The sequence below is a fragment of the Epinephelus moara genome, chromosome 22 (genome assembly GCF_006386435.1).
Source record: "Epinephelus moara isolate mb chromosome 22, YSFRI_EMoa_1.0, whole genome shotgun sequence".
Classification (NCBI taxonomy): Eukaryota; Metazoa; Chordata; class Actinopteri; order Perciformes; family Serranidae; genus Epinephelus; species Epinephelus moara.
Window position 1 is genome coordinate 5,206,997 of NC_065527.1, and position 25,643 is coordinate 5,232,639.

Sequence of the window (25,643 nt, forward strand, 5' to 3'; positions counted from 1 at the left end):
CATGAGCACGTGAAGCATGCGAAGTAAAATTGATTGTTTTGTTTTTTTACAGAACATTATTGCAATGTTAATTTCCATTAACGTGTTAATAGTAATTCTATTTATGTGTTAGTATCGAGCTAAAGGACGACTTCGGCATTGGAGCCAGAATTTGGTGCCATTTCTATTAGAGTCAATGCGGTGGACACGGCAATTATAACCCATCATATCCTTGTTGTTTCAACTTTGACTGAAAAATCCTGCCACCAAATTAAAAGACACATAACGTGATGCTGGCTGACATTTTTTATCTGAAATACACATTTGTTTGCCTTGTTACTGGCCTACAAATGAATTACAGATCTGTTTTAAGCCACTGTTTGGTCCAAGATAGCTAATGTTACATCATGATACATAAACAAACTGGGTCCAATCCGTTATCTTTGACCAGACTGCAGTTATAACCAGATCACTTCTTAATGGCTCGGATTATTATTCTGGCTGGAAGAAATGATATGGTCAGTCAGTTAGGTACATATCTGCCAAATTAGGACTTGACTGTATGCTACAATGCCTTACGCCGGATGTCCACTGGATCTGTCGCGTGTGCAATTCGGCAATGGCGCGGACTCGCTCCGTCCTGGCATCAATGTCCACTGGAACTATAGCGGCGCGCACGTGAGCGGCTGGAATTGGCAGATTGCGAGATCATAATGCCAGACATTGACCACTGTAGGCCATTTCGCGATTTTTTTCTTGATTTTATGATGTTGATGTAGCAATGTGAAATACGATCCGGAGATTTCATGGGTGTTTTATTTTGAAAATTGACTGGATACTCTCGTCCTTTCTGCACCTGACTTCCTGTTTGACTCAAAAGAGACATTGCTGGCTAACGTTAGCTAAACAAAGTGCAAATGTTTCTTTAGTTCACTGACAAGCAAAGTCACAAGTACCAGTAACTGCTGAAGGTCCAAATTTACAATAAATTGGCGAGTAGCACCACTTCCTGACAATAATATAAAACATTATCTACCTTAGCCCCTCTGAATATTAGTAAACATCAATAACATTTTCAGATTTGGTAGGTTATTGATAATCAAACACATGTAGCCAACAATACTAGCTGCAGGTAGGTTAGCTATCTTGGACCCAAGTGGGGCTTGAGTTAAGCTATATGCAGATGATGTCATGATCTGTTTGGAGACCAAAAATAAGGAAAACAGACACACAATTAGATTAAAAAAAAATGTCAGCCAACATTACGTGATATATGATTCTTTTAAACTCATAAAAGGACTTCTCAGTCAAAGTTGAAACAACAAAGATATGATGGGCTATAGTGCGATTTGACGTGCCTGCCATTGACCTTTCCTTCTTTTATATTGTCCTTGTGCTAATTTACTTATACCAGTTATCTTGAGAAATAGCAAAACAAAAATGAAAGTCAACTGCTGATTTGGACGTCAATTGCCATGGCAAGGATTGAACTTTCAAAGCTTTAAAGCATTCAGGTCCACCTTTCCAAGACATAATGTTTATTATATAGACTAGACTAGAAAAACTTGACACACAGTGCTGAGCTGCATCTCAGAATAAACTCATGTTCCCAGCTTTCAGATGATGTATACCTCCTCTTTGTGGCATGTACCGTCTGTCTGATATCTCCTCATAAAGAATCCTTGACCCTGCTAAAAATGAAAAAGAAAGGGTTGGTAGAGAAGTGGAAGAGGTTAATTAGGCTCTGATACAGAGTTTGGAGAGTGAACAATAAACAGTTAGATACAATTAAAAGTACGAACACTAGATTACATGCTTTACTGTTTCCTGTGAATCCGTCATGCGTAGGTAGGCGGTAGAACAATGGAGACTCGTGTGTACAGAGGTAATTACAGAATGGAAATGTTCAGCAGTTACGTTGCTGACCAACAATGGCGACCTACAAAATTGGTCATTGACCAGTGGAGCCTGTGAGGAAAAAAAATCTGCATTTCATCACCAGGATCTGATTTGAGACGTAAATTTATTTGGCAAATGTGGCGCTCCTGAGTCCAGGGGAGTCTCAGCTCTGCTCAGCCACACTCTGTGATTTAGGCTGTTTACATTTGGTCAATATATGAGAGGTTGTTCTGTGTTATGGTGCCATATTTTAAGCTGAGACTCGTGTTCATGTGTGTTGCAATAGGTCAGAGTGGCCATTAAGTGAGCAAGCACTTTTAATAGAAAAACAAAAATGATAGTAAATAGTGTCTGGTGGTCGGCAGTGATGCAATGTCTGGTGTCCATAAACATTAGCAAAGCAAAGCCCCCATTAGCATAAAAGCCTTTATATGCTAATGATCTCTCCTCTCTACTATCCTTGTGAACCCACGCTAATTCCAGCTCCTCTGAGACCTCACAAGACTACAAATAAAAATACTCACGGCCATTAGAAAACTTTTAGGCTCTCTGTGTCGACGCCGAGCTTTAGAAAACGCAAAGCGCCGTGTTGTTTGTTCTTTGTGTTTATAAAAGAAAACACGCTTCTTTCATCAGATTTGGAGATAAACAAGGTCACTGAGACACGCCGTTTGTATTGCTCTGAGTCAGAATATAATTGGCTGTGTTTTAAATTAAACTGTAATTAGAATTTACCATGCCTAATTTGAGTGTGATAAGACAGAAGTCCCAGCGGCTCCTGAACAGGAAGTCGCATGTAGATATTCACATTCACATGTGCTTATTTTTGCTTTTGACTGACACACTTACTTGTCATGGACACTTTGTAGCCGTCGCATATTCCTCTTTGACGTTGGAGCTGGAGCTGGAAGAGAAGCCCCGCTGTTGAAGGAGAATCAGCTCTCAGTGCTCAACTGTTTCTTTTCTCCGCTTGAGGGCGGTCCAATTTCTATCAAGTAAACATCCTCCTCTGTCCCCGTTAGTCAGAAAATTAAGACTTTTTTTCCTCTCCTCCTGCCCTAAATCTGTGATGTTTCACCAATCATAATGGAGAAATGGAAAGCATAGAAAGAAAATGACCCAGAGAGCAACCTTGGTGGTTTTCTGCTGCTGCTCCAGAACAGTTAACTGCTTTTAAAGAAAGCTCAGTCGGTGTAAAAAGCTCAAACAACACGTTACCAAACCACAAGGTCACACCGCCTTTGATTTCTAGCAGAGCAGCTTGACTTTGCTTCCATCTTGATTATAGTGCAGGTTAGACTCAGGGCTCTGTGTTAATGCATCGAGACGACTGTACAGATCCGTATCTCACTGTAGCTGCTCTGCAGCAGAGCTTCATGGGCGGCATGCTTGTTTACCTAAACATTAAATCTGGAAAAAAATCAAACCACAAAATCTAAAACACTCAGGGTAAAAATCGGGTTTTTGTGCCACTTCCCCTGGGTGCAAATGCAAGGCTTTATTTCCAGACAAGAAAACATCCATCACTGAACCGGCAGAAACACCAGTTTTGTCACCTGCATTTTCCTTAATAGACGGGAAAGCAATTCAGCCACAAGACATGCTGTGTTTTGAGTAATGGACATGACTCACTTTTTCTCGACTGGAGGAGCTTGCCCTCCACCCTCGCTGTTCCTCTGTCTCCACCTACACATATAACCTGCCGCTGAATGTATCAGATTCATCGCTTCGGTTGTACCAAGTCATTCTGGCCGACGTAGGAAATCACTAACTGGAGTGGAAGGAGACGAGGCAGCTTGACTCCAAACATAATAAATTCCAGCACCTCATCATAAAGACCTGGGCCGCAGTGGACGTCTCATATTGATGATTTATAATACCATCCTCGTAACAGTATCTTTTAATGGTTTAAGATCATATGAACATGTTGTGTAGAAAGAGGATACACTGTATATCACCTGATCCATCCCAAATATGAACACATACACATTTCTTCTTCAGTAATTCACTGAATTTATCACACAAGCTGATAAGACATAAAAAAAGTTTTTAATTTATACTCTGTTGTCTAAGTCGTGGCGGATGTTTGTGTCTTGTGTCAGGAGTCGAGGAGGAGTTCCTCCCCTGCACGCGGCCGTGCCTCGAGGAGCAGCACCCAGAGGAGCCCCACCCAGCCGCGCTCCATCTTCCAGAGGGAGAGGGGTTCAGAGAGCCAGAGGTGCCCCCCCAACCGCCGGGTACCGACCGGCTCCTCCAATCGTTCAGGACACATACGGCGAATATGTGAGTATATCAAAACCTGGGCTCTTATTCCAGTTTCTATTGTCTATCCTTGTGAAGTGGATATGTTTGAGTTTTGGATTAAGCAAGTAAATCGACGTGCTAACTTGAGCAAGGCATTTTTCACTGTTTTGTAGCAACACTAAGGGATCAGTGCATCTTTAATAGCCACAGTATTAAGACATACAGTTACAACAACAGAGCATGTACATTTGAGGATGCTTTCAGGTGCATTTTAAAAACCATCTATTCCTTTATATGTCCAGCTTTGTTGTCATTGTTCTTTGCTGTCCATTTCTGTGCAAGTGCATTGAAAAGATGCAAACACAGGACTCAGATTCACTTTATAAGCACATATACTTGGCCAATACAGCTGATTCTGAACTTGACCTTTTGATTTGGCCCACTCACCATCACAGCACAGCTGCTGTTGCAGCAGCAGTGGTCGTGACGCACAGCTAATGGAGGCAGAAAAGATACCTTTGAACACTGATTGCTGCATTTTGTGTCAAACATCATATAGTGACACGTAACTTAATCAAGTCTGAAAACACAGACATGATGCATATTCTTTTTATATTTCAGTGTGACCTGCACTCTGAGGATATAGGTATTACTTGATGTCCATATGGAATAAAACTCCACAATTCAGCTTAGAAACCATAGATGTGTATGCTCCTTATACCTCCAGAATCATCTCAGTTTAAAATTTTCTTCAGTATCAAAGTAATCCAGTGATACTTGTCTGTACATCCCTGGGTATGTTGCACAGGGAAACTGCTTATAGCTAAGTGGGGAGACTTTTAAAGGTGTCGGTTTGATGAATGCAAACAAAATACAGGCTTTAAAGCAGCTGTGCGGAACTTTACATTTTCATTGATTATAGCGCCCCCTTTGGTTGAAGCGGTATGACACCCACAGCCTGGTGTCGTAAAATTCCAACTGCAGCCGGCATTCGGCTTCATTCGTAAAATCTTGCCTGCAACCGGCAATTACCGCATGCATTTGTTTTGGAGAACGAGAGGAAAATCATAAATGTTCTGGTGTAGCTCTGAATTTCTTATAAACTGAGGACAACTGCCTGCTGTATATTTGTGTTCATGGTCACAGTCACAGATAATTTTGTGGCGTTTGTTATAACGTTACTAGACAAAAGCGGTTCACATCAGCTAACGTTACATTTAGCTTGCTTATAACTTCCATGTCGTCATATCTTGAAGTGAAACAACGTCTAACAAGTTGCGGTATATTCTCTAAATAAAAACAAAAACGACATACCTGTCGATTAGGAAAAGGGCCAACTCGGGATCAGTTATAAAACCTTTCAAATCTCTCAGCTCTCTCCACTTGGTGAATGCCCGACTGAGGTTTACACGTGTTTGGGCTCGAGCCCTATCACTGTCCCGTTTAGCCTTCTTCTGTTCTTCTGTTCTTTTTCTTTTAGATGGTGCTCCTTCTTTATCCGCCATGACATCGAGACTACAACCAAGTCCTTATAGATACATCTGGTAAAACTGTTATGTGTTCAGCAATGCCCGTTGCGTACCGCTTACTCGAAGAACACTCTCTGTAAACACGGCTCCTTCTTCTTCTGTGGTTTAATGGCTGCGGGCCACTGCGGGCGTGCAGACTTACTTCCGCCTCCGGGTGGCGTATTCTGGTTTGCTGACTTCCGCTGTGTCCGACCCGAGCGAGGCTACGCTAAATAGCCATATAGAGAAAGGTTTTTTTGTCGCTGTTGGGTTCAAATAAATATGCGGATCTTCAGGGGGGGTGATACGAACTAGGGACAGTTTTATTAATGGTAAAAAGTTCTGCACAGCTGCTTTAAAAAAGGGCTCGAGCATGCCAGGTTTCACTTTCACCATAAAAAACTGGAGGAGTAGTTGTTGGGGGATGAAGTTGTTCCAAATTTGGCACGAATGGTCACTTGGACTCAACGATGAACTGATTAGATTTTAGTAGTCAAAGGTCAATGTGACCTTGTTTGTCTCATTCTTGTGAACGAGAACATCTTGAGGGAATTTCTTCACATTATGTACACACATCTACTTGGACTCATCGATGAACTGATGACATTTTGGCTGTCAAAGGTCAAGGTCACTGTGACCTTGCATCCATCTAACTCTCATGAACACGATTCCTCAAGAACATCTTGAGAGTATTTCCTCAGTTTTGGTACAATTGTCCAGTGGGACTCAGTGATGAACTGATTAGATTTTAGTGGTCAAAGGTCACTGTGACCTTGTTTGTCTCATTCTTGTGAACATGAACATCGTGAGGCAATTTATTCACATTAGGTACAAACATCTACTCGGACTCAGCGATGATCTGATAACATTTTTGTTGTAAGAAGTCAAAGTCCAAGGTCAAGGTCAGTGTGACCTTGCATCCATCTAATTCTCACAAATGCGATTCCTCAAGAACCTCCTGAGGGAGTCTCCTCAAATTTGGCACAAATGTCCAGTGGGACTCAGCGATGAACTGATTTGAATCTGGTGGTCGAAGGTCAAAGTCAAGGTCACTGTGACCTCACAAATCATGTTTTTGGCCAAACTCAAGAATTCATACACTAGTTAGGACAAACTTTAACAGAAGTGGCTGATAGGATGAAATAATGAAGTGATGACACTTTATATCGAAAAGGTCAAAGGTCAACTTCACTGTGACATCATAGTGTTCTGAAGAAACGCTTTCCTGGCCATTCTTCAAAGCCATATCTCAGGAGCAGAAGGGGAGACATTTGGTCAGATACTGACTTGGTGACCTTGAAACTGTGCTGACTGTATAGATCTTCTGTGCTGCCGGGGGAAGATGTGTGTGAAGCATGTTTTCACAGACATGGATGTACATTATAGGTGCAACTTGACTGGTTTGCAGAGGTATACAACCACAAAGTGGTAACTGTAGTCTTGGCTTTTTTGTGACCTCTAGGATAATCACAGCCTCGAGGATGGATGGCTTTTATAGGTGTTTTGACAATATGGGGGTTTCTCAGATGTTTCCAGAACAGTGCTCACCATCCAATTGTTAAAAAATACAATGCGTTTTTGTGTCTCAATATGGTAATCTGGAGGAATTTTTGACCATTTTTATAAATTTGTGAGCTTTAACAAATGCTTAAACTTAGCACCAAAACTGTGTAACAAATTGTGTCAATTCAAAAATTGCTGCAACAAGAATGAGAATGACCATCATATACTTTAATCATAATGTTCTCAGTCCCTTCACACTCTAAACTTTCAAAGTTTGAATAGGTGCCTTACCAAAACACTAAACTTATTACATATTTACGGCTAGATAAACTTGACCCACAGTGCTGAGCTGCACCTCAAATTTATCTTCAGGTTTCCAGCTTTTAGATGATGTTCACCACTTTAATGTAGAATATACTGTTGACCTGCTGCCTGCCCCCCCCCCAAGACCAAGTGGTTTAAGACGCCGATTTCAGCACAGATTATGTGGCTGCCTAAAAATCAGCCTGTACGAGTTGGACTCCACCATGTTTAGTTTTTCGTCAGGTGTTAACATAAAGAGTATGATTTTGCTATTGTAGCCAGCATTGTGATTTGGTCTTGTAGCTTACCTGCACAGTCTTATGGGAACCTGGCTGTAATATCAACAGCTGCCAGAGATGAATATATTAGGCTTAGAGTCAGAGTCTTTGTGCATTTGCCAAGAGAGTCTCCAGCCGCACTGTCAAGGCAAGTTCCCCAGAGACTCCAGCATCAACATCGCATATTTAGCAGATAGAAGGAGAGAGGAGGTGGCCCGCGTTGGAAAATTGCCCCAGCAGCCCATACCTAACCACATCTGACAGGTTTATTCAGAGGTTGCAATTCAAATGTGTGGAGGTCGTAGAGAATGACTCCTGGACCAGCTGTTTCCCATCATTGTCACAGTTGTAAACTGCATCCCCCGACACCTGCACCTGTGTATCTGGGTGGAGGAAAAAAAGACCCCCAACATCTGCCGGATGATAAATCTCAGCACATCGCTGCAAATTAAAGGCTGAATGAGTTTGACTCTGTGTTATCTGAATACATCACCATCCCAGGACAAGTGTTCTCCATCGGCCGCTGACAAATAGGCACTTGTATTCATCAGCGAAATGACAAAGAGATGTTCCTTGTTCGCATTTGTTGCCTTCATTTATCAGTGCTTAACATTCGCTCATATGCATGTTCCCATCGTTCTTTGCTGCGCGGCATCGCCACGGGCCAAAACATTTGTTCAGCTGGAGGCGTTATCTTCCTCTCTCTTGTTCAGACTAAAAGCACCAGACCTGGGTTACCTCTTGGTGTTTTTGTCATGATGACGCATGGATGTACAATACCTTTGTCTGGATGGTTTTCAGTTTGCATAATCTACCTCTGTTAAAGCTCCCGTTTGTATCAAATTACTCTGAATCCAATTGTTACCAAACAAAATCACAGAAATGTTATTATCCCGTGATCCAGTCTTGGCAGCCCCCATCAGTCTTCAATGTTCCTATGATTACAGCCAAATCTCATTTCATGTAATTCATTAGGTGCATTGAGAGCTCTGTCTTACCTGCTGCTAATCCCATTGGAGGACAATTAAACATGATGTAATTCTCGTTTCAGAAACGAGGCTGCATGTTATCTTTTTTGTGCTTTTTCAGATTTTGCCAATGTGAAATCCGAGGAGGCTAATCAAAGTAGCAGAACTTTGTTTCATGCATAATCTGGAGCTATATCTAAGTGTTTGTTTTTGTTCACACAGTAGCTTAATTCCTCTGGGTGAGAAGACCAAGAAATGTGCAATGCACGTGGGTTGGTATTGTTTATGTTAAATCCTGCAGATACAGTAATCCGCTCTGAGCGCTGCGGGTCCCCACTCACTGTTGTGGCATTAAAAAAAATAATAATTCCCATCCCCCTCTCCGCATGTCCAGCCCTTTTGAGAGCCAAGCATTGTTAATTGAATCGTGTTCTCTGTGGCGCTGCCCTTGTAGCAGTTTTAATCTAAATTGGGTGTAATGGTTAGGAAAATATTTCAGATGCAGCAATAAAGAGTTGGGCCCAACTGGTGTCATGAAGATAAGACTAAAACCTTTGTACATGGGAGGAGTCCTGTGATTTGTAAGAACTCCACAGAAAATGAATCTCTCTCACAAATTTGTAATTTTCACTACAAGTTAGACATTTCAGTCATCATTCAAGATTTTTTTCTACGTATATAAATTCACCTGTAATTTGTTTCTGTAGCACAAATATTTTTTTCTTCTACTTGTACCAGCGATGCAGTGCAGCCTTAGTGATGGCCACTACTTTGGTCCTGACTGAAATACATTAGCAAGTTTTGGATGGATTGCTATGAAATTTTGTACATGCATGGGGATGAATAAAGTTATTCTTATTCTTATTCTATACTTTAGGTTTAGTGCTAATTAGCAAGTGTGAGCATGCTGACATGAAACTAAGGCGTTAAAGATAGAAAATAGAATTCCTTTATTGTCATTACACATTTGAAAATTAAAGTGCCACATCTGATAAATACAAATTACCATACCCATACACACTTAACAAGCAGCATAAAAAGTCATATCAAAACATTCAAAATCACAGATCTACTAAAAACGACTTAATAGATATTTAATGTTATAAAGTGAATGGTAAGTGGAAGAAGCTGTTTTTGAGTCTGTTAGTCCGGCTTTTAAGGCTCGCATAGCGCCATCCATAGGGCAGCAGTGCAAAATGTTTATTCGCGAGATGAAAACTGTCGTGTTAATATGGAGATAGATTTGTTTTATAATTATGTGTATGAACAGATTGACAATCTGTGTGTAAATGTGTAATCTGTAAATATAAAACACCTTCCACAAATACAAAAAAAGATTTGTAAACTCACAAAAATATTTTTGCAAGAATAAAACAGATCAAACTCACAAAAATATTTTTGCAAGAATAAAACAGATCTGCAAATACACAAGCAAATTCCACAAATACAAAAAAAATATCTGTGAATACATTAAATTAATTAATTAGCAAATAAATGAAAAGCATTTGTGAATATCTTCCTAACATTTACAACTTTCAAACAGGCATTTGTGAACTCATATTTGTGAATTGAAAAAAACATTTGTGGATCTCAGTTCTACACGTGTGGATTTGCTTTTTACACACACAGAGTTTTGAAACAAACTTTCGGTCGGTCGAAACGAAAATGCACTTGTATCACTCTCCATATGTTAAATATTATACCTGCTGTAGCATTGTCACTGTGATTATGTTAGCATGCTAGCATTTAGCTCACAGGGTGGCTGAAGGCTTGTAGGGCCCTGTTTAAATGATCTGTCAGTGTCCAACTTCACTTTTGCAAGTTAAATGGCGCAAAACCAGGGCACAAAGTAAGGTGCAAGGGGGTTATATTTAGTCCCTTAATTAATCATAGGTGCATTTGGGACATAATGTGAATTCAACCAATCAGAGTGTCATCTCCCATTCCCTTTAGAAGCCGTTTTTCTGCTGAGAGTAATGCAGTAAAAGAAGTAACGTCACTGCAGCAACTATTGTGGTGCATTTAAGCAGCAAAACTAAACACTGTAGTTATAAACTTTACAGAGGAAACAGAACTAAACTTTTAACTTCTGGAATAATTAATAAAGTTACGCTGCTCCTTGTGTGTAAGTGCACACAGGGGTTAGGGTAAAGGTCTCTCTCAATGTGGGAGTGAAACAGCAGCTCTGCTCTGCTCTCTGCTACGTTCTCATTTTAGAGAATGGTATTCATAATTTTCCTTTTAATGATATGTTATTTCACCCACTCACAACCCAACCATGCATCTCTGTGTGTGTACAGTAACGAGCAGAGTGTATGCACGTTGTGAACCCATCTATGTAGGTGCATCTGACTGTCTGAATAATGTGCCCTTTATGTAGCAGGGAAATACTACACCATTCCGACTTTTGTTGGTCAATGGCGCAGTTGTTTCTGCCGCTTTGAAATAGCAATACACCCACAATGTTCCTGACCAGGTGTAAGATAGGATCCTTAGTCTTTTTTTTTTTCTTACAGGGACTTAACAATGGGAGCAAAAAATGTGACATTCATTGCATAATGTCTCAGAAATGATGAGCATGCCGGTTCCCGTATATGGTTATCCCTTTCACCTCACCATAAAAAAGTCCTCTGTTCACACCCATTGTGTAGAGTTTGCATTTCCTCCCAGTTCCTGCATGACTCTGCGCAGGATAAGCAAGAACAGACGAGTGCTGCTACCTGCATCAGAGACAGTGATGTTAAATTTCCCGGTGCAGATATTCCTGCAGGGCTAATTCATTAATGACATGAATTCCTCTGAGAACACTTGGCAGGTGTGAGTACGCTTTATTTAATACTTCGCCAAGATCCAAAGCAAAGGTGGTGAAATAACAGTAGGGAGAGCTAAGACATTTGTCAAGTGTAACACAAGGTAGTGATACTTCAACTTGATGCATGGGCCAACTTTTTGGCATCCTCAATCTGATAGCTTGAGTAGCATTTCTACCCCTGCAGCGGAAAAGCTTCAGCAAATTCCAGCCTGTTCAGCGTTCTGAAATATGCTGGCAGGAAGAGCCGAATAAATGACACACAGCTTTGAGAAATTTGGAGACCAAGACAGATGACCGAGGGTTACAGATGCTGGATTATTTGTTTTCTTTGAACAATATCGTGGGGTCTTATTTTGCTTTCATTGTTGAGAAGTTAAGAGCAGTGTGTGGCACAGCTGTGCGGAGGCGAGACTTTTCTCTTTGAACAGATGGTATCGTACTAAAGTCATCTGGGAACAACAAGGCTTTTATTCTTCTTTTGATTTGCTTAATTTTCTCGCTTTGTTGTTTGCATTTGTGACACCTTTTTGGTTTGAGCACGGGCCACGCAGCATGTGCAGCTCTCTGCAAAGTTCATAATGGGAGGACAGCGTGTTGTTGAACTCATTTGGATTTAGTAGAGTGTGCAGGGAACAAATCCAGCGCCTGAAAAGCCTGCTCCGGGTGTCAGTGGCATCCTATCTGTTACAGTGGTATTGTAGAGCACAGTGGAGCGGCTGTGATACCGCTGTTGTAACATGCAGTGCCAGGCCCTCTGTTAGTCTTCAGTGGCCTCAGAGGCCAGTCCTTATCTTTTAACAACACGCCTCTCAGCCATCCACTGGCATACAAATGAAAGACTCACTTAGGGGCTGCTCTCTCTCTCCCCCCTCTGTCTTCACCCCCTCCTCCCCCCTCCAACCTCTCACTGTCACACTAATCCTGTTTAGCGTTGGAAACACAGCGCTGTTGCAGTTGTCGTGCTATTGTGCTCTCCAAGATATTTTGAGCAAATGGTATATCAATACAAACACATCAGATATTATAATAGCTCCAATCACACTATCATCGCAGTCTGCTTTCCATTTTGAAGCTGTTTTTCCTTGTGTCAGACACCAAAAGAAAATAATCATTTTCACTGTGCCAGTGTGATTTATAAACCGGGCATGTTTCTGCTCTCAGCTCGCTTGTAACTCAATTATAGAGGAGCTGCTCTAATAAATGGCAATAACATGCCATTGTTAAAGTTTAATATGGTCCTTAATACCAGGCAGTGTTGTCCAATGCAAGTGGACAGCACCTAGAGAGAGTCGCCATCGAGACGGGAGGAGGACTCAGTTAACACTAATGGCTAATGGCTTGTGCTGAAAACTAAACAGGGTATCTCGGTACCTGCTCTGCTACCACTGTGTTTGGTCAGCACCACATACAGTGCTGTGTGCATTGTGTGACAACGCAGTCCAGGTATTGTATGTCTCTGAAAACCCTGCATTACATTTGCATGTTTCATACGTATCATAGCAACATTTCTAAAGTGACATAGTATGAGCTGACTGTCATCAGGAGGTGGAGGGGATGGTAGATGGTGTGATGCCTGCCAAGCTGCAGACCAACAACAAAAACAGTTGATTGTTAGGAGGTCATCGTTGTGTTTCCTGCCAGGATAGTGCCAGGAAAAGCGGATGTTTTTACCTAGACATTGCTGCAATTTCAGCAGGGAATGTGCCCCCGAGATTGTTTTCTGTTTTTTTAGGCCCAAGCATGTTTTCCCAACCTTAACCAAGTGGCTTTTGTGCCTAAACAAGACAAGATAAAGAAGAAGTTTCAACATATCCAATAATACATAATACGTATCCATGGTTTGCAGAATCCTACAGTGCCAACATTTTTCTTGAGATTGGGTTGATATATGACAAAAAGAAACCGGCTGTCTTTGTAGTGTAGGGAAGAGTTTGGTTCAGAAATGGTTTCCAATGTGTACACGAGATTTTAGTTACATCTGTTCAGATATTAGTGAAGTATTACCTAGTGGACCTACAGCATTGGTAACGAATGGACACTTTAGCTCAAATATTTTAACAGATCCTAGAAATGATAATAATGCATTCTTAAAAATGTACTAAGAGAAGAGTTCCTCGAAACCTTGACTAATTTTGCATTTGCTTGCACCCTAGAAATCAAATAAAAGGATTTGTGTAACATTAGCTGTGGATGTTCATGGTCCCCACAGGATGAATTCCAATCTTTTACTAACCAGCACCCACACTCATGCCAGAATTCACACTTTTTTTTACAAGAAATATCAGAAATTACTGAGCACATTCATGGTCTCCAGAGGATGAACCTTGTGCATTTTGTTGGCCTAATTATGTTTTCTATAGTACCACTCTTTTAAATTTGCATGGCAGATTTCCATAATTAATCCATCTGATTGAAGGGATAAACATTTTTTATTTGAAAGACCCTATAGTCTTTCTTCTGGCACTATCATATTGTTGGTATTTCGTCACACTCAGCACTGTGACATATAATGAGGCGTAATCGTAGCCTCTGGGTTCTTCAGCAGGCATTTTGAGCTAGAAATGCCAGTTTAGGTTGATTTCTCTTTGAGTAGCCCAGCACCCATTAACCTGTACTAACCGGTTCATTATTAGGTGAAAACGCAATATGAGATGAAATAAAAGAGGCGCTTTCCTTTTGGTCCAGTCCTCTATTCACTCAGTGAGAGCTTCAGTGCTGCATACAAAGTGCTATCAATTTATAGGTGGTGAAATTTTAATGTTTTGTGATGTAAATAATTTGCCTTTAATTATATACTAGTCCATACCCAATGAGTACAGAATACCATACCATGACTTAGTCATACCAAAAATTAGAAAAACACCAACATTGGTCCACAGGGGGAGCCACAGTGATCGGCCGCATTTTAGCCATTTTTAAGCATTTTTCTGTTGTTATAGCGCCACCCAGTTGCCAATTAGAGTTAAATTTCTCCAGTCACCTTGAGGCGTCCTGTTCTACATATCTACCAAGTTTAGTAAAAATCCATATGGCGGTTAGGCCTAGATAAGAAATGAGCTCTCTAGCGCCCCCATTTTGTTTGATGGGGTCAATAATGGAGGGGTCCCCTCAGATTATGTGTGGTCATATGCCTACAAAGTTGCGTGGTGATGGGTGAAACCCTTGAGATGTTATACACCTTTATGTGATGAGCCACGCCCTCCGCAATATTCATTGCCTTATAGAAGCTCAGTTTTAGTAAGTTTTCCAACTTTTGCCAAGAGGGAACTTTAGATATTGGTCCCTAGATTATGTTCACCCAGTTTCATGCAGATCGCTCAAACTTCCTAGGAAGAGATCCATTTGAAGTGTTTTTCAAAAAATTCAAAATGGCGGAAAATCTATATAAGCGGAAGTTATGGGTTCTTGAGGCAAATGTGTTCCTCATGAGGAGAGGCATCTCTGTGCAAAGTTTCATGTCTCTACGACATACGGGGCATGAGATATGCCCATTCAAAGTTTGCAATTTCAATCGGTTGCTATAGCGCCCCCCTTTGGCCAATTGATGTAATATTGCTTCATTGGCATCCTCCCATGACCCTCTACCACTGTGCCAAATTTCACATGGATTGACCAAGTCAGTGAGGAGAAAAACATGGAACAGACACACAGACAGAGGTTTCATCATTATATAGTAAGATTTTCTCGGCTTCGCTGAGAGACCACTCACTAGCAGTGTTAACATGCAGAAACACCGTGCCCAGTGCCGACCGTTTGGTCTTCACTGATTAGCTAGCCCTGGCCGCTCTGCACTGTGTAGCACCCAAGTCAGGTGGGAGCTAGCTTGCAGCGCCGCTCATTTGGCAATTACTCCCAACCCATGTTGGTGGAACAGTTTTTCTGTTGAAACAATGTGCCCACCCTCCCCCAGGTAGCCCCGGTTAATGGTTGGCATCCATGTTTTGAACTAAAGGCGGTGGTATATCAGCCAGCATTGCCATGTTTTCATGTGACATAATCTCATGATAGCAGCCTGACGAGAATCAATCTTGTCAGACTTCAAGTAATATTTTTGTGTCACTTGGAGTTGAAGTTGGCCCATGATAGACGGTGATAGACAGATGGTTCATCCAATCACCTGCCAAGTATTTTGTAAAAGCGCCTGCCCTTATTTCAAACAGTTTCCAACAACGGCTTTTCAGATGGTTCCATGTAACAAACCATCTGGCGTGTCAGGTTAGATAACTTTCAACTTACAAATGCATTAACACCTCTAAGAAGCAACTGACAAAGCCCTACCATTTTTTGGACGGCCTCTGGAGAGAATGCGCAAGACGACGTCTGTTGGCGGCTCCATCACCTGCTTCTCTTGTGTCACAGCGTCCATGAGCAAGATGCTGAACCTCAGCTGTCCCTGATGTTAAGCGCATCATATTGCATGATTGCTTTCCACCCTCAGTTTGTTCGTGTGTGTGTGACATGGTAAGTAAGGAAAATTGTTGCAGCAATTTGGATGAAAGCTATAAATGCAATACATTTACGCAGTTAAACACCACCTCTCTCTGGAACATACATACAGTATATGGTTTTTCCATATGAAGAACTGTTGGGTATGTGAATAAAAAGAACAGTCACATGGTACAAAATAAGTATTATGAGACTGAGTTACAAGAGCCTTAATTTGTATCACATGGACGATGTGAATAACATTAAGTCAGTTAAAACATGTCAAGGAAAAGTCACTAAACTCTGTACCAGAGACTTCAGTCCCTGCCAAAAAAGAAGCTAAAAGAACATTGTACTCTGTAATTATTTTCCTTTTTTCATTAATAACATTTCCACCCAGCCTAATGCTTGCCTTACACAAGTTTATTCATCAGGTTAAGTCTATGTGTTCTGTACAAGAACATTTCTCTGCATCACTGAATAGATGACGCAACTTCATAATTTACAGAAGCTTTAGGTTTTCAATGGTAGGAAAAATGGCATTTTAAAATCTGACCTGTTGTATTCTTGAACACATCCCCGGCTGCTTTTATAAGATAGGAATATAATTATGAATATTATTTTTTATGCCAAAGGAAATTAAACTCTACAATTTTTTTTTGAAGATGTAGACACAGTGTTTCCCAAAGATTTAGAATCTGTGTGTAGCAGAAGTTCACGACCAGGGTGGGGAGAGGTGGGGGGTCTCGAACTTTTTGGTGTTTTTCCTTGCCTATGTGTCCTTGTGTATCAGTATAGCTCCCCTCTCTAAATCCAGTATTTGCAGGTCTGAGTCGCGGAGTAGATAATTGATCAGTTAATCTGATCAGAGATGAGCAAATCAGATCAGTGGATGAGAGGAGCAGCTGCTGCAAAACAACTTAGAGACCCAGCACAATAAATGGTTAAGTTTCAGTTGTACTGCGCCTGACATCCTGCTGCTCCAGCTGTGCCCAGAGTACACTCTGCGCTTTGAGAGTTTGGAGCTCTGAATATTTGAAGTATATGCAGTATATGCACGAACAGCACTCCTAATGAACGGTCCATCTCAAAAAATAGTTCAGTCAGGAACACTTTTGTCAAAGAAAACTTTATTTCCATTTGCAGTATTATATTTGGCGGTATGGCTCTGTTCTGGGCCTCTCTGCCTTTCCTTGAGCCTACGCAAAAAGTCTCTTCCATGCGCCTACGTGTAAAGCATAAGGCTGAGAGAGCACACCTGTCTGCCCTTCCATGTGCTAACAAGGAAAGCCTGAGGCAGAGAGCAAACCTCCCTGCCCTTCCATGTGCCTACATGGAAAGCATAAAGCGGACAGAGCACACTTGTCTGCCCTTCCATGTGCAAACAGGGAAAGCCTGAGACAGAGAGAGCAAACCTCCCTGCCCTTCCATGTGCCTACATGGAAAGCCGAAGGCAGGGAGAGCAGCAGCAAAGACCCCCGGGAACAAAACAGAGTAGCATCAATGACAAACAGAAATGACATTGATAAGTCAGACACAACATGAAAAGGAGGAGCTGGGGTGGAGGCGGCTTGCAGAGGAAGCAGCAACAGTAGGCAGGCCAGAGCAGTTTAAATAGGGTGCCCTGAATGAGATTCGCCAATTGGTTGCATATAAAAGAATCATGTGATCTATCAGCTGACTCCTTTCCATCAGTCAGTTGCTCCATCAGCTGATTGGACTGTTTGAGATCAGCCGATGTAGCTGGGATGTGAGCTGAGCTTGACATCGTATCCTGCCTGAACCAACACTATGCTCAATAAAATCAAAACACGGCGGCACATGTTTCAAACGTGGCAGGCCGCCACAAATAAATGAATGTGTAGGAAACCCTAAGACATTTCCTTGTCTTCCTTCTGGGTCTCAATCGTGAATGTAAACTTGTCCCACTGATGTGAAATAACGTTGTATTAACCTCTGATAAAAGTTCATGACATCAGTGTAGAACTATAGAACTGGTACAGCCCATGCAGCTCATTATTTTTAATTAGCCCCACCTTTACAGTGTGTTGCTGCCAGAAAATGTATGATACCACAGCTCTGTGTCTCTTACTGCAGAATACTCAACCCTGAAGGCAATTGCACACCTTTTGTGACTGTTTCTCACATCAAATTGTGTAAGTCTGCTGCCAAGACACAAAGTTCACTTTCCATTTATACTCCTGCAGCACTGGAAGCTTCATGTCTGGCTGCTAATTAACTGTATTAATTTATCTTGAGATAATGAACAGTGCATGATTTATAACACTGTTTTGCATTGTTTTTCCTGTAGTACAGGTTGTGTTACATAGATTAAACCATCATGTATGCATGCCATATATTTGTAGACAGTTCACAGAAGTCATGTTATAATTTAATTTTCTGAAAGGACCCGGTAAAGGTGTAAACTCAAGGTAACAGAATGCTTTTTTCTTTAGTCTATCATCATGTGTCCAAATGCCAAGCACAGTCATGGCCTTATTTTGAGTCAGTTTAAGCTAAACCAGTTGAGACACTTGACTTTGTCGTCTCATACAGGTTTTGACTGTCTTCATGTTTTTATACTCAAAGAAAGTATTTTACTTGACAGCTGAGGCTGCCTGCACAATCACAGCTACATGGTTTTACTTTTTGTCCTCCTGTCGAGATTCATATCATTCAATATTCATGACCACGCTTGTTTATTCCAGCCTGCAATAGGTACTGTATAATGGAGACAACTTTTAAATAGATTGGAATAGAATGATCCCCAGAGTTTCGAGACAAAAACAGGCGTGTTTCTGACAAAAACAGAGACATTATTTCAATTTCAAATGGGACGACAGTTCTGGCAACGCACAAACTTCCTTCAGTAGGTGCCTTTTAGTTAAAGCTGTTTCAGCTTCAAAGACTTCAGCTGTGGCTTTGAGCAAACAGTGAATGTTGCATTGTTTTTTTTTCTTGCTATCATTTTTTTTCCCACCACTTTGAAATGCCGAAGTATTTACAATTCATAGATGAAATACAGCTGATTGTAACCTGATGCCCATGCTGTGTATATGAGGGGAAATGTCAGCAGCTTAAAAAAAAAAAAGAGTCTGCTAATTCAATGTTATATAAACTTAGCTGCTGTAGAATATTCACCTTAAGCTTGAACATAATCAACCACACCAGCAGATCCCAAATATTATTTTATCAGCACCGCTTCTTCTTATCAGCATTGATCCGTGCAGCGTTTTTTCTATAACGCTGTGCTCAGTTTGCCATTTCTTTTTTTGTTTGCAAAGTGGTCATGACACACTGTTAATTATTGTTGGGAAAACAAGTGTTCTTCTCCAGATGGAGGCTCATATGCTGAGAGCAGTGACTCAATATATTCTCACCAACTTGAGGTGGACAAAGTGGACGGGCTGGTCTGACAGAAGGGCAGCTGTAGCTCTGCTCACTAAATCCATAACACTGCACACACTCCAAAACAGTTTTGGTCTCTATAGCTTAGAGGTGTAGACTTGAGCCACATGACTAACACGAGTCAGACTCAAGTAAAAAAGACTTGAGGCTCAGTGTGACAAAATTAAAAAAGACTTGCAACTTGCAACTTGGACTTAACACCAACGAGTTGTGACTTCACCTGGAATTGAGCCTTTTGACTTGAAAATACTTGATTCCTACCTCCAAACCCCAAAATTATACAGTATGTTATTTAAAACTCGCGCCACGAATCATTTAATTTCCATTCAAATTCCTAGCAAGTCAGAACTTATTTCCACAAATCATTTTTGTTTGAACCAATCCCACAGCATCCAACCAAGTTGCAGGAGAGAACCATGAAGAACTAATGTTTTGTTACTGAGCACCAGTTTGAAAAAATGATACCAAAGATGATTCAGATTCATTCACATAAAAAAAAAAAAAACAGCAGTCTGCAAAAAACGCATTGCAGTATGCGTAACGTGTGGGTCAAAACTTTTAGTTCGACACCGAACAACTTCCAACTTTGTTTGACATTTGAAGGTATATAAAAAAAAAAAAGTAAGTCAGTGCTAATAAAGTATAACTTAGCAAGCTAATCCTTAGCTAACATTAGCTCAACAGCTAATTAACTTTTTAACAAAGCTGTTTTACCAAATGAATACACGTTTTAAAAGGCAGTCATGATTTTTGTAAATTTGTTATTACTCTGTTGTTAAAATGGCATTACATTTGGCAAAGAGTGCATTATGACTTGTCTAGGACTCAGAACTCAAGATTTGGGACTCAGGACTCGACATGGTACTTGTCAGTCTTGACTCGGGACTTGCTTGCAAACATGCTTGAGACTTTTTTGTGTCTTGCTAAACAATGACTTGGTCCCACCTCTGCTATAGCTAATTTCAACATTCATAACAACTGTACGGAGGGGGTGAATTTTTATATAACTCACCGGGGCGGCAGTAGCTCAGGACTTGGGTTGGGAACTGGAGGGTCGCTGGCTCAAGTCCCTACCCGGACCAAATATGGAACGTGGACTGGTAGGTGCCCTTGGTGCCCTTGAGCAAGGCACCAAACCCCCCAACTGCTCGGGGTGCCTGTCCACGGGCAGCCATGGGCCTGTCCATCCCTCTGTCCTCCAGAGCTCTGTTCCCTTGTCCAAATATGACAACTTCTGGCTCCAGAAAACCAAGATGGCGACAGCCAAAATGCCAAATTTGAGGCTACAAAACAGGAGTCCACAAACCAATCTGTGACTTCATAGTGGCACAGTCCAATATTTTTATAAAGTCTAAAGCAACATGAAGTCATGTATTGTTTTTTTCTGATTATTGTGGGACTACAAGAGTTGCTAAGGTCCAAGTTCATCTCAACTTTCCTTTCCTTAACTGTTGTCTGTAAAGTGCTTATTTGCACTGATTGCTAATTAGTGTAGACTGCTCGACTTGGACGCTGTAAACTATGTCCTGTTGTAGTAGTCAGTGTGTTTTATATGAATCCTAGCTGCAAACCAAATTACTCTGTCAGTCCCTGTCAGTGAAAGACACTTTGAACTTTGAACTTTCTTGTTCCCTGCAGAAATCATGTGCACAATCCTTCTCTACCATGTCACTTATAAATATTCACTTTCTTTTCACTATTTTCATCGTCTTGATGATTTTCTTTGACAGAAACTTGTCAAACGTTGCCAGGGAATTATTTTCTCTTTAGTACTTCAGTAGGCAGACAAAGGTTATGATGGGAAATTGCAAATCAGAGTCTAAAGTTTGATCTGCCTGTTGAAACGTGCTTTTAATTACATCCCTTTGGACGAAATTGCAAAGCTTTTTCAGAACTGCTCTTACTGTTTTTAAAAGCATTTAATGGGTCTTATATTGTCAAAATTACAGTTGTTGACTAAACTTAGTCCTTGCGTTAGCGTGGGGAATTGTTGACTTTGGAAAAGCTCTTGTAACTGCAGAATTACAAATGCGTGGAGGGACTTCAATTCCCCTCGAGCTACCTCTAGACAAATACAAGGGAACTGGCAAAGACCTCCACAAAAACCAACAGACCCCCCACTCACACGCAAACAACAAAGGAAATACAAACAAGCCTTGAAAGCCGCCCAATGGGATGACCAAGGAGAGGTTTGAGCATATAAAAGTGATTCCTAAAATGCACCTGCCAGGTTTCCCCCACAGTGCTAGAAAACAAATATCGACACATCTGTCGCACCAAGTATCGTACCCAGGAACAAGGAAGTATCACCACATCCTGGTCTCTTTGTTGAGAGTCATATGTAGTTCCTTCACTCGTACTTCGTTTCTGGAGGATTAAAGATAAAAGAGTCAATTCCAATGCTGTCATTTGGCAAATGCATGTTTCTAATCAGGAATTAGAGCCTTAATAATAATATGGATGTGATGAGCATTTTCTTCTGGTGCTAAATCTTACAGACTTTCATTTCAAGCATGCAAATCAGGGGCAGATGGAATTAGCCAAGAAGTGTGTGGGGGATGAGAGATGTGTCGCTAGGGGTCGACGCCTTTTGTGGAACATAAGTCCCATTTATCCCAAATTAGGACGGGTGCGGCACTGGTTCGCTTTGATGTTCCTCTTGGCGGGAGCCAGGGTGGAGTGCAGACGGGGGTACGGGGCAGATTGCTGGAGCACAAACAGATGTTCAAGGCTCATCCTTTGAGGTGGTGATGAAACGTTGCCACAGCGAGAGTCTTTACATCCTACTGTCAGTCAGTTGACACAGAGACAAGGGCAGGGCTGCAGTTGCTACTTTAATGGTGCTGCATATGGGCTGTTATAGCAACTGCAGCAGATCAAGCAGTTTGACCCATATCTCTGCAAAGTTGAAAGCTTCAGTGCATCACAATGTGTCTTTATACAAAAACTACCCTGTAAGCATTTGATGGAAAAAGGAAAAAGTCCCCAACAGAATACCAAGGTTTGGTAAAAGAAGCTGAATTTGTTGTAAAGCAATTTCAGGAAGGCGTTTTGGCCCCAATTTAACCAAACAGTGCAGCACACAGCAACTCTTACCCAGCAGATGTCTCACAGCCTCTTCGCTCTACATTTCAACAGGTTTATAATGTGGGACAGGCTGTCATATCAGCATCTCTTCAGTGCCAGAATGTGTGCTGTAAATTTTCCTTACCTGCACACCAACCGGTTGCATTTTGTCTTTCACTGCAGGAATATGACGACGGCTACGGAACAGCTTATGACGACCAAGGATACGAATCATATGACAACAACTACAGTAATCAAGGACAGAAGTAAGTTCTTCTATTATATACACAAAACCCTACCTATAGTATTTGGCATTTACCAGCCTAGTATGTCTGTGAAGTATCTCCATGTTGGACATTTCTGCAGCATACAGTTCACACCTGAATCCAAGGTAGAGTGCCAGTATGTAGAGAGTGTGAAGTATTGGGATCAGGAGGATAATATTTGACCTGCTACAAATTGTAAGTCGGCTTAGGTGCAGATTTGGCGTGGGGTGCAGGGGATATGTCCCTCTCAATATTTAAACATGGACATTTGTCCCCTTCAAATAAAAACATGACAAGTAGCAGTGGATTTTTGTTTTCAAATTCACCATAGATTGATTCAGAAAAGGCAAAATTTGGTGCATACAATTTACCAGAATTCAGGAAGTTAAGTGTTCGATGCTCAAATTTTTTTTTTTTTGTAAAGATATTTTTTAGGGCATTTTGCCTTTAATGGACAGGACAGGTAAGTTTGAAGGAGGGAGAGAGAGGGGGATGACATGCAGCAAAAACCACAGGCTGGACTCGAACCCGGGCCGCTGCGGCAACAGCCTTGTACATGGGGCGCCTGCTCTACCACTAAGCCACTGACGTCTCAAAATTTGCTGACAAAGACAGTCCTATGAGTCAGCGACTTACTTTTAAATTTGCACCAGTCAATATTTTTAGATTACTAATCTATTAAATAACTACTGTATGTGTTATTTGAAATGTGTGGCTTAGAGTAAACCCAAAGAGAATGACCACCTGACTCTGCAGTGTCCCTCAGCTACACTGAGCATTTTAGCATCTTTCAGCTAGTCTCGCCACCAGACAATCAGAGATCTCCGCCTTCTGATAGTCTGGAGACACTCCTTTCTAAAGTGTGTTTAACACACCGGAGAAAACGGCCGGCAGCAAAGCAACGCCTCTTGCATTTTTTAAAAGGACACACCCTCCCTGAAATGTGCGCTCCCCCTTTTCTCGTCTGCAAGGAAACAAACACACAGAGAGCTTGAAAATGGATGCCGAGAGATTAAACTGTTTTATCAAACATGTGCTCAGTCCACAAGATTGTGGAAATGAAGGACTTACAGCGACTTTGTTTAAAACTTTTAACGCAGTCGGACTATGTTCACGAGCACAAGAGTTCAGCGAGCCACCGAAGGACCACCCTGCGGATTTACTATTGGTTCTGCAACGTAGGGAGTTTATTTAAACTCTGAAATCATATCCGCCCATCTAAACACGAAATCAGGGAGAAAGACATCAGTCTTTAGTTAAGCAAAGCGTCTAAAGACTGAATTGTGAGTCTATCTTTCAGCTGCTTGTTTTGATTTTAACTCCCACAACTTTATCATTTGGATCACCACTTTCAATAACCTCTTGACTCGTGGTGGGAGATGAAGCTTAAAAAGCTCTGATAAACCCACTGTACACGACCTGCCTAACCCCAAACAGCAGACAGACTCAGTTAGTTGCTGGCTAGTGAACACGTGGACCATTCACCTGCTAAATATGGAGTGAATAATCCACTTAAATGTGCCAGGTGAACACTCCAAATAAATGCTAATGTTGCTTCGGGGCTGCTGGATGTGGACATTTACTGACGCATCTGTCACAGCTGTATTAAAAGTGGATAATATGTCAATGTTGTGTACACAGCTTGTTGTGCTGCCCCCTGGTGGCAAAAAACACCAAACAATCATTGCTGCTTTATTGTTGGGTTTTAAAAACCACAATATTTCTCTAACTTTAACCAGACCCTAACCATACTATAGCTGGCACATACTGTGTGTTGTAGAAATAAATAATATACAAAACAAGATGGCAATTAAAGTTAAAAATGTAGCCTTTGAATCTGATCTCATGAAGCTGTCCAATATCAATATTTCAGTCTAGGGGTGTTTTTAGTATCTTGTCCACCCAATTTATTAAGGCTGTAATGACACAACAATCTGGATCAATATATTGATTCGATGATCAATGATCAGTTAATTACTGATGAGGTCTATCTGACCAAAATGTTGCATTTATAATGATGGGAGCCAATTAGCAGTGTGTGGATTATTTTTCTAAAAAATAAAAAATCTTTAGTTTTTATTTCCAGTTATCATCACACAGGTCTGATGTTAGCCTGAGCTGCAGTGATGGAACAAGAGTGTAAAATCAGCCACGGTGTCAACTATCGTTATATAAACCTTGCACAGTTACAATGCTAAAATCATCATCATGTGTTTATGTCATAAACTTGTTGTTGGAAAACCAGAGTGGAAATAGAAAGCCTGAAGCAATAATATGATCATTCAGCACTTTTGTCCATGCCAGGATCCTTTCTTTCTCAGTGATCTGATTGGTTAGTGGTCGGGGTGTTGACAAATTGTGATTTAATCCTTGGTAGTTTAAACTTGCTCCGCAGCAGGTTAGCTGTTCAGCATCAGTTACCATGGTGATTTATCCCATTACCTCAGTAACCCCAAATCCTGCTTCGTAGCACAGGCCTCTATCCACAAAGGTCTCCTCCTGCTCCAAACAGGTCGATGATTAAAACAGGTAAAAACACTGAATAAAGCAGTTTCACGTTAAAAATAAATCTCTGGGGGACTGTGACCCGAGCTGCCACTTTGTTATCTCAGCTTGTTTCTCTGATAACTGAATACTCAGATGTCCAATTACTAAAATCCTCCATCTGGTTAAAATCTACCAAAATAAAAAAGGTGACGATGACATGAATGGAAACAGTAAGACAATTGTCAGCTGGAAATGCTTTGGGGTGCTTTCAGACCTAGGGCTCTAGTTTCCCGGCGCAGCGCAGCTGGCGCAGGGTGGCGAACCTCGCGCAGAGCTAGTTTCGAGCAGCGCAACCCGAGGCGCGCTCAGTTTGGTAGTTTGGCAGACCGAGGTGCGCTGAGATGGGTGTGGCGGCGCAGCAGGGGGAGGTGTCGACAGATCCAGCTTGGCGCAGTGACAGTTTCGTGCCAAAAGGCTTCGCCGAAGGTGCACTAAAA

The 25,643-nt window shown here is 41.4% G+C and overlaps 1 protein-coding gene across 2 annotated transcripts in view; it reads left to right on the forward strand.

Moving 5' to 3' along the window:
• The window catches only part of khdrbs3 (KH domain containing, RNA binding, signal transduction associated 3), a 173,047-nt gene that overhangs the window by 117,490 nt on the left and 29,914 nt on the right, over nt 1-25,643 (forward strand). For both annotated transcript variants that reach the window (XM_050035377.1, XM_050035378.1), the window contains 2 exons: nt 3,981-4,161; nt 22,577-22,659. In XM_050035377.1, the coding sequence (XP_049891334.1) occupies nt 3,981-4,161; nt 22,577-22,659 (264 nt within the window). The remainder of the gene's footprint in view (nt 1-3,980; nt 4,162-22,576; nt 22,660-25,643) is intronic.